This window comes from Macrobrachium nipponense, chromosome 23 (assembly GCF_015104395.2).
Source record: "Macrobrachium nipponense isolate FS-2020 chromosome 23, ASM1510439v2, whole genome shotgun sequence".
NCBI lineage: Eukaryota > Metazoa > Arthropoda > Malacostraca > Decapoda > Palaemonidae > Macrobrachium > Macrobrachium nipponense.
Genome location: NC_061090.1, coordinates 52,024,668 through 52,034,007, shown reverse-complemented (window position 1 = coordinate 52,034,007; position 9,340 = coordinate 52,024,668). Strand labels below are relative to the sequence as shown.

At 38.8% G+C, this 9,340-nt stretch overlaps 1 protein-coding gene and 1 long non-coding RNA gene across 2 annotated transcripts in view; both read left to right on the top strand.

The window, feature by feature from the left end:
* Positions 1–6,976, top strand: part of LOC135197890 (uncharacterized) — a 47,083-nt gene extending 40,107 nt beyond the window's left edge. The window contains 2 exon segments of the mRNA XM_064225108.1: positions 5,514–6,942; positions 6,945–6,976. Coding sequence (XP_064081178.1) covers positions 5,514–6,942; positions 6,945–6,976 — 1,461 coding nt within the window.
* Positions 6,977–8,251, top strand: LOC135200484 (uncharacterized). The gene is made up of 2 exons (XR_010311290.1): positions 6,977–7,029; positions 7,830–8,251. It is a non-coding gene; the product is annotated as an uncharacterized LOC135200484 (long non-coding RNA).
* Positions 8,252–9,340: the final 1,089 nt, after the last annotated feature.

Genomic DNA, 9,340 nt, shown 5'->3' with positions numbered 1-9,340 from the left:
CATGATTTTCCCAGTCTTGATTTTGCAGGCTTTTTCCAGCCTTGATTTTGCAGGATTTTTCCAGCATTGATTTTGCAAGCATTTTCCAGCCTTGATTTTGCAGGCGTTTTCCAGTCATGATTTTGCAGACTTTTTCTAGTCTTGAGTTTATATAATTTTTCCCGCCTTGATTTTGCGGGCCTTTTCCAGTCTTGATTTTGTAGGTTTGTTCTATCCTTGATTTTGCTGGTTTTTTCTATTCATGATTTTGCAGGCTTTTTCCAGTCATGATTTTGCAGGCTTTTTCCATCCTTGATTTTGCAGGCTTTCCAGCCTTGATTTTGCTGTTTTTTTCTATTCATGATTTTGCAGGGGTTTTCCAGTCTTGATTTTGCTGGTTTTTTTTCTATTCATGATTTTGCAGGCTTTTTCCAGTCTTGATTTTGCAGGCTTTTTCCAGTCTTGATTTTGCAGGATTTTTCCAGTCTTTATTTTGCAGGCTTTTTCCAGTCTTGATTTTGCAGGATTTTTCCAGTCTTGATTTTGCAAGCATTTTCCAGTCTTCATTTTGCAGACTTTTTCCGGTCTTGAGTTTATGTAATTTTTCCAGCCTTGATTTTGCAGGCCTTTTCCAGTCTTGATTTTGTAGGCTTTTTCCAGCCTCGATTTTGCTGGTTTTTTCTATTCATGATTTTGCAGGATTTTTCCGGCATTGATTTTGCATGCGTTTTCCAGTCTTGATTTTGCAGACTTTTTCCAGTCTTAAGTTTTACTATAGATTTTTTCACTGCCTGATTTTTGCTGGTTTTTTCCTATTTTTCCGAGTTTTTTTTTTTTTTTTCCTGATTTTTGCCAGAACTTTTCAGTTCTTTTAAGGTTTTTATATTTTACCTTTTCTTTTTGCCTTGATTTTGGCTTTTTGGTTTTTTCCTTTTATCATTGATTTTGCAGGCTTTTTCCAGTCTTGATTTTGCAGGCTTTCCAGCCTTGATGTTGCAGGCTCTTTCCAGCCTTGATTTTGCAGGTTTTTTCCAGCCTTGATTTTGCAGGCTTTTTCCAGCCTTGATTTTGCATGTTTTTTTCCAGCCTTGATTTTGCAGGCTTTTTCCAGTCTGAATTTTCAGGGTTTTCCCAGTCTTGAATTTTCAGGCTTTTTCCAGCCTTGATTTTGCAGGCTTTTTCCAGTCTTGAATTTTCAGGCTTTTTCCAGCCTTGATTTTGCAGGCTTTTTCCAGTCTTGAATTTTCAGGCTTTTTCCAGTTGAATTTTCAGGCTTTTTCCAGCCTTGATTTTGCAGGCTTTTTCCAGTCTTGAATTTTCAGGCTTTTTCCAGTCTTGAATTTTCAGGCTTTTTCCAGCCTTGATTTTGCAGGCTTTTTCCAGCCTTTATTTTGCAGGCTTTTTCCAGTCTTGAATTTGCAGGCTTTTTCCAGCCTTGATTTTGCAGGCTTTTTCCAGTCTTGATTTTGCAGGCTTTTTCCAGTCTTGAATTTTCAGGCTTTTTCCAGCCTTGATTTTGCAGGCTTTTTCTAGCCTTGATTTTGCAGGCTTTTTCCAGTCTTGAATTTGCAGGCTTTTTCCAGCCTTGATTTTGTAGGCTATGTCCAGACTTTTAAGAACATCCTGGAAATAAGATCCCTTTCACTGCCCTAATTATGGCTGACTTGCAACACGGACAAATTATTTTTTATATATAGTATTCGTAGGTGCACGAACCTCTGCGTAGACTTCATAAAAAGATCCTAAAAACATAAGAAAAAATGAAGATTATTATTATTATTATTCCCAGAAACTTCCATTTAAACTGGTAAAGGGAGACGAATGCGCGCGCAGCGGTCGAGAAGGAGATATCTAAGGCAAGAAGTAATATTAAACTAAAAAAAAAACAGAAAAGGTAATGACGACTAACCTTCAAGGAAAAAAATAAACGATAGCCAAAAAGAACGGTGTCAGTTATCCGTAGATAAAGTAACGAGAACAGTCAACTGAAGATCGAAGCTTCTCGAGTCAATTTAACCGACAACTTTCCTAGATTACTGCGAAGTTAACTGTTATCTTTCGAAGGCTTCCATCGCCTCAGCAGCAGAAAGGAACCAGTTCCATGGCGCACTCCTGACCCACATCCTTAACCCATTGCCCCGAAGGATAATCGCGCCCTTATGACGCGAAGCGCTCTTCGGCTGTTCCACTTTTCTCGACTAAAAGGAATTTCGCAACACTACTTCAAAAACACCTGGGAAAAGTAAAAAAAAATATTATCTCTTATTCTGATGTAGTTTATCAGCAGCACTGAAAAATTTTCCAGTTCACAGCCCCCGCCCTAAACCTTCAGTTCCACGCCCCATTTGGCTCTCGATGATCTTCCAGGCTTCGGCTGCTCATTCCAGGGCAAACGAGCACGCTAGCAGGTGGGGACCCTCCTCTCTTGTGTGTCCACTGGAGCATATCCTACGTCGCTGACTTGTGCTTAAACCGTCGTCGGTCTTTCGTCTTGTGTCATTATCTATCGTACTGGATGGTTGGTTGCGTCTCGTGTGAAACGATAAGGAATCTTAGTCGCAAAAGTAACATGAAGTGCTGAGGATTAGTGGATAACTACGCTTACTTGGGGTCCTACATAAATTCTAGTCGCGATGGCCAGGGTAAGTTATACTGTATATGTATATGTAATATATATATATATATATATATATATATAATATATATATATATATATATATATATATTTATACACACACACACACACACACACACACACACACACACATATATATATTATATATATATATATCTATATATATATATATATATATATGTATATATATATATATCAAAGCTATAAACCCTGTATCCGTGCACTGAATTATGTTGAAGGAAGCCCACTAAAATAAAAATAGAAAAAATTAAAAAGAAATAAAAGTTATAAAAACTTAAAACAATGGTAAAGGTAAAAGAAATGACATTCCGTTACCTTGATCTCTGTCTTAAGTTTTGGTAACTTTTTGTACTTTCTGAAAGAGGGAGAATGTACTCTCCGAAAGTTAAAAAAAAAACTTTCAATTTTTCTTTTCCAAATTTTAGTGGGTTTCCTACAACATATATGTATATTATATATATGTGTGTATGTATGTAAGTATACATATATACATGCACTTCGTTGTGGCGAAACTAAATTAAAAACCAAAGTTTCGTGTAAATTCATCATAAAACTGAAAAGTTTGTCACGAAAATTGTAGGGGTCGAAGGCTGAGGACTAGATTAGCATCTTCACATTATACATCATTAATATCAATGTTGATACTATTTTGAGTAGTATAGCATTAGTAGTTTTAGTAGCAAGGTGACGACTATGCGACGACCACTGTTAGATATATTTTCATGGCGATTATATAATTTCAGTAGTCCCGAGTAAAACCATTCTTTGTTTGTGTTGCCAATGATTTCAAGCGTCTTCTATTCTTCCCACGTCTTTCAATTGTTTCCGCATAGTATGGTATTGTACGACCCAAGGACCTCACTAATTGATTAATGTTAACTTTGGTCAGTACTGAGGTACCAGACAGGCTTGTCTGTCCAAATCGAGCTGGGTCACTACGTGTGTGTGTGTGTGTGTGTAATGTGCTTGTGTTTGTGCGTGTATATATAGATTTATCAAACGTTTTCGTTCCAAAGAATAGACTGTCACTGAACGAAATTTTAATAAACATTTCTGCCTCGTGACAACTATAATTGGCTACTTGTAAAAGAAATTATTATTATTATTATTATTATTATTATTATTATTGTTATTATTATTATTATTATTATTATTATTATTATTATCTGAAACTAATTGTCAGCCTGGTTTGATAGTTTTTCGAATCATTTGCTCTCAGACTTTGGAAGTTCTTGTCTTCCTCTGCGTTTCTTGTGTCAATCGCTTGTAATGATGATAAGAACAATCTGGTGGTTTTGAGACTAATATATCGCTCTCTATGGCCGGAATTGCTTCGCTTTGAGCAAGTAAAGTTCCTAGCTCATAACAGAGGCTACTGTAAGTGGAGATGAAAGTGTTGAAGTGAATAAAAAGGCCTGGTGTGGACCTCTGGACCAACCAGGATCTCCATAGTACTAGGGAAACTACGTATAGGCGCCTACGAAATCCCATCATGCATACAAAGGCAATAGTATACTACATTTTTCGAGAAGTCTTCTTCAGAGATCAGAGTATATTCTTGAATATCTCTGTTTCCTCACAGAGAAAGAGACAAGGATTAAAACAGAGAATTTTAAAGGATAAAGTTAATCCGGAAAGGATCTCGTAAAACAAGCAGAAAAAGTCAACTGAAAATGATAAATAGCACCAATTCGTTTCGCGTCGTCGTCCAAAAGAATAGACATGTTACCCGAAACGTGATCTAACGGTGCTGCTATTCACACTGATGCTATAAGAGAAGAAGTAGGCAACCCCCAGGCTGATAAGTTAAACTATGTCATCCCCACTGGCCCGCCCTGTATACTGTGTGGTTCATAGTAAATGATGGATGAGGGCAAATGTAATGTATCAGTTTGTGGTAGATTTGCGCACGAACTGATTGTAAATATTCTGCAATCAATGCAATCGTCATGACTACTTGCATGACGAGGGAAACCTGTTCGAATATGAATTCATATTCATCTCAAGAAACAAAACACGAAAAATGTATGAATATATAAGAACCGATTTCATGATGTTTTCTTGTGAAAAGTTACATTAACACATATAACTGAAGCTTCGTTCCTTGGAATATTATGGAGAAGAAGAAAACGACGACGAAGTAGTAAAGAGAAGAGACACTTTAGGCTAGAGAAAACGTTATAAGCTCCTTTCATCTTTCAAACGTAGCAGCAGCGTTGTAGCTCAGCTCACGCCCGCAAGTTACGCGCACAGTTATAAAGAGAAGACTCGGAACTAACTGTCCACTGCCGGAGGTACTATATACCTACCTACGAGTGGGAGGCTGACGTATAAATTCCATGACCGTGTCTTCAGGTTGTTTGGTATCATTACATTTTGTCCTTCCTTTTGGAAAGAAAATGGTAAAGTCGTTCTTGCAAACGTGTCGGTTTTATATGACTTAAACTGCCATAGTCTCCCTCTCTCACATGGAGAGAAAGAGATAGTTTCTTTTCATTTAATATAATGGTTCATTCACTTCAGTATTCAAATTTATGTTTTAACTTGAGAGAGAGAGAGAGAGAGAGAGGATGAGAGAGAGAGAGAGAGAGAGAGAGAGAGAGAGAGAGATTTCTTGCATCTAGTAGCATAGTTCGTTTATTACAGTACTTCTTTAATACAAGCTTTCATTACCAGCTTCTGAATTCATCTGTGCTGTTAATATCACTATTTTTTTATTTACTTGGTAGAGATTTCCATATTCTGAGGTCACAGATAGCTCTTCATTTTAATCTAGAGTAATCCCATAAGTAGCTATTGTCAAATCTTGTGTTTTAGTCATAAATGGTATTAGAAATTAGCAATCTCTTGCTGAATATATTTTTTTTTTTTATTGCAGGTTCTACTTCACGTGATGGCCTTGGTGTTTCTTGGAGTGAAGTCTGGGACATTTGCTCTTAATCCTATGGAAATTTTGCGATTAGGCCCAAGCCCTCTACGTTCTTTGCATGACAGGTTCGCTAATCGATCATCTCAAGATACTGGAGGAAAGTTAGATATTGTAGTACTAGAGCCAGAAGAGGTGGCCGAAGAAGTCATGAGTGTGACAGTACCACCAAGCAGTGACAGTATCCTCAGCCCTTTTCGCCAGCCAGGCACTGCAGGTGACAGCGTCCTCGGAAGTCTGTTCGAACTAGGAGTGAGTGACATTAAGAAAACAGAATCGCCAGAGCGAAAGAATTCACCGTCTCGTGAGCTTTTGAACGAGATTCTAGAACTGCCATTTCTCCCACTGACCAGGGACAATGGAACGTTAACGCATGCGGGCGAGAAAGAGCACGCTAAATCCCCACTTCTCCAGTATTTGGACGTGATTCGAGGAGATGCATGGGCCCAATTTAAGTCGCTAGCCCTTAGTTACTCAAACTGGCTCGAGGATGAATACCAGATACAGGATATTTCCGACAAGTTACCCATAGGCTTAATCAAGAAGGTCCTCGATTTAGGCGACAGGGTGAATTTCTTACACGTCGTGGGCAAGAAAGTCGACTCTGGACTCGCTAGTTTTTTGGCGAACGAGATGAAGCCCCTGTTCGACCATTTTGATACTCTGAACCCTGGGAGAGCTTTCGGTTCGAGCTTCTCGACGGTGATCAACAACATCGTGCGGGACACGGCGTGGAAGACGATGCACCAGTTCATAGGACATGTTCTCAGCGTTGCTGAAAGGTTCGTGTCCAGGAAGGACATCGAGGACTTCCAGGCTGATCTGGCTAAAAGTAGTCCCTTGGTCGCCAAAGGATTGGAGGTGATCATAAACGGACCTCCAACAGAAGGAGCTGTGGGACGTTCTCTTATGGGACGCAAAGGATATCACGACGCTGAATATGGTTACAAGGACCACTATAGCCAAAAAGATAACTATGGCCACAAAGATAACTATGGGCATAAAGATCATTACGGCCACGAAGAAATAAGCTACGGATATGGTGGCTACGGCTCTTTCGATGAAGGCTACGGAATGTACAGCCAAGGGTACAAATCTGGCGTCTTTCTGGACCCGTATCTCATCTTGGGTGGACTAGGAGCAGCCGCCCTGTTAGCCTACTTGGCCTACAAGGTCATCGTGACCACCGCAGCTGCCCGTCGCAGGAGGTCGGACGACCTGACATTCATGGAACTCTCTGACATGCCCAATCTCGTCTACTCCTTCTTACAGTTATTGGAAGGCGCCGACGAGAAGTACGGCGACGTCGAACCGGTTCATTGGATGACACTGAGGCACCTCGTCAGCGCCTTGAATTCCCTGTGGTATGAACGCGAAGAAGAGTCGGCTGCATTCGATGCTCCCTGTTCAGATAACGCCCAAGATCACTTTTCCCTCGGACACACAACGCGGCAAACTCCCTTTTGGCGTGAGTGGTTTTCCTTCCTTTGAACTCCTCTAATCATTTCTCAACTCTAACAATGTTCCCAGCCATTTCAGATTCGTCTTCTTGTTATGAGCGTCGTTTCTGTTATTCGTTTTTATCCGTATTATAAGATATTTGTTTTAATTCATTCTGCAGATTCTGAAGCCGATTTCAATCTTGCAGAAATTTTTGTTTTCACTTGTATTCTAAAATTAATTTGATTCATGTCATCTTCACTTCTAATTATCCCGTAAAGTTGCTGATGGCCATTCAAGTAAATTTATTTTCTTTTTATTCTCATGATTTGGCCTGGATTCCATGCATATACAAATCAGTGTTCACTTATAGAGGAGTGATAATTGATAATCTTTTAAATCCTCATGTTTTAACAAAAACTATGTATAGTCATTGCCGTTTTTTTTTTTTTTTTTTTATTGTCATCTTATCCTCAGTATTATAGTGTTTTTATTACAATTTATCAGATACTGATCAATTTTCCCCAGCAGACATTCATTTGACTCATAATTTTCATTAACAGACATTAATTTGCCTATATATTAAAATATATGGACGATCGTATATCTACCTATTACTACATATAGACATTGATTTGCCTTTTCTTATGCTAATTATAAAAAAGAAATTACTAGTTATGCTTTGTCTAGCAATTGATAATTGCAGTTTTGAACGTTTAGTCCTATTTATCAATACAAATGCAAGTTTACTTGAAGACCAGACGTCAATATCAAACATATTCTGTGACTTCAGGTCTTTGTTCACCTAAAGTTTTGTGTCACACGCAGGGCTGGCATTGCGCACGCGCTGGGAGCGGACAGGTCAGGACAGCTACTGGACGAGGTCGGGAGTACCATAGTTGAAGGAGAGCCTCTGCAGGAATGCCTCCGGCACGGCAACACTTGTTACGTCAAGTGATGTTGATGCTTCTTCTTCTTCTTCTTCTTCTTCTTCTTCTTCTTCTTCTTCTTCTTCTTCTTCTTCTTCTTCTTCTTCTTCTTCTTCTTCTTCTTCTTCTTCTTCTTCTTGTGTTACAATTACTCAAAATCATTTATGGTGGTAGAAAGACCCCATTTTTTCCTTCAGGTGCAGGAGTAAAAAGGGAAAAGTCTAAGGGACTGAACAACTTTTAGCCTCTCTCTCTCTCTCTCTCTCTCTCTCTCTCTCTCTCTCTCTCTCTCTCTCTCTCTCTCTCTCTCTCTCTCTCTCTCTCTCATTCGCTGACATACATAATTGATCATTTCATTTTTCTCAGGCCACTAAATTGATCTGTTATTCCGTGCAGTTCACCTGGATGGATATTCATAATTTCTCATGAATCTGTCATTCATTCTCGTTGTCCGTCTTCGAAGATACAGTATGTATGTGCAGAGTGTATTATCGTTTATGATACATCAGCTTGTCTTCTGTATGTATACTGTAACCAGAGGCATTACCCAGTGGCATATGCGTTTTACTTTATGATGTACGATTTGTCTTGTACCTTTAGATTTGTAGCAAAATATTTTTGCGGAAATATTTATCCTACTGTTGTAAATAAACTTATAACCATATTTCTTTCATGTGGTCTTGTTCCATTTCATTACTGGCTGTCTTCCCATTGACATGTATCAGAATAATCGGACAATTGGTTGCACAGAACTCTGAAAGCAATACGGAACGTCCATTCCAAATATTTGCTCTGAATTTGTGCAAAAAGACTTTCGGCCGTTGGTGAAGACAGATCTATATGCACATCATGTATTCGTCCAATTTCCGCACATTGTAAACAGAAGTATGTCCAGTTTTGTGCATAATGTCATATACAATACATGTGTAAATAAAGGTTTTTTGCAACGAAGGAAAAAATTAAAAAGCGAGATAGCCAAGTACTTTCGGTCCTGTTCGGACTCTTTACTGAGGCCTCAGTAAAGGGTCCGAACAGGACCGAAAGTGCTTTGCTATCTCGCTTTTTCATTTTTTCCTTCGTGGCAAAAAAACCTTTATTTATACATAGCATCAAGTTTTATATCCTTCGTGATCAAGTTATTCACAATACATATGTGTGTGTGTGTGATAAGTAGCTATTGTCTAAAAGTTCTGCAGTCTTTGCTACCTGTAGCAGTTTTCTTGTGTGTTTTTTGTTTTTCCGAGGTGCTAATAGCTTTAGAAAACCTGTCGTAAGTCAACGCATTAGGAGGAATATTTGATCACCGGTTTACGTTTGATAAAATCCAAGGGCAGTAAGAAATAAACGAAATGCTTGAAATCGAAAGTTTTCGAAAACTCGCACTATAGTGGCCGGTTTAGTTTGAATGTG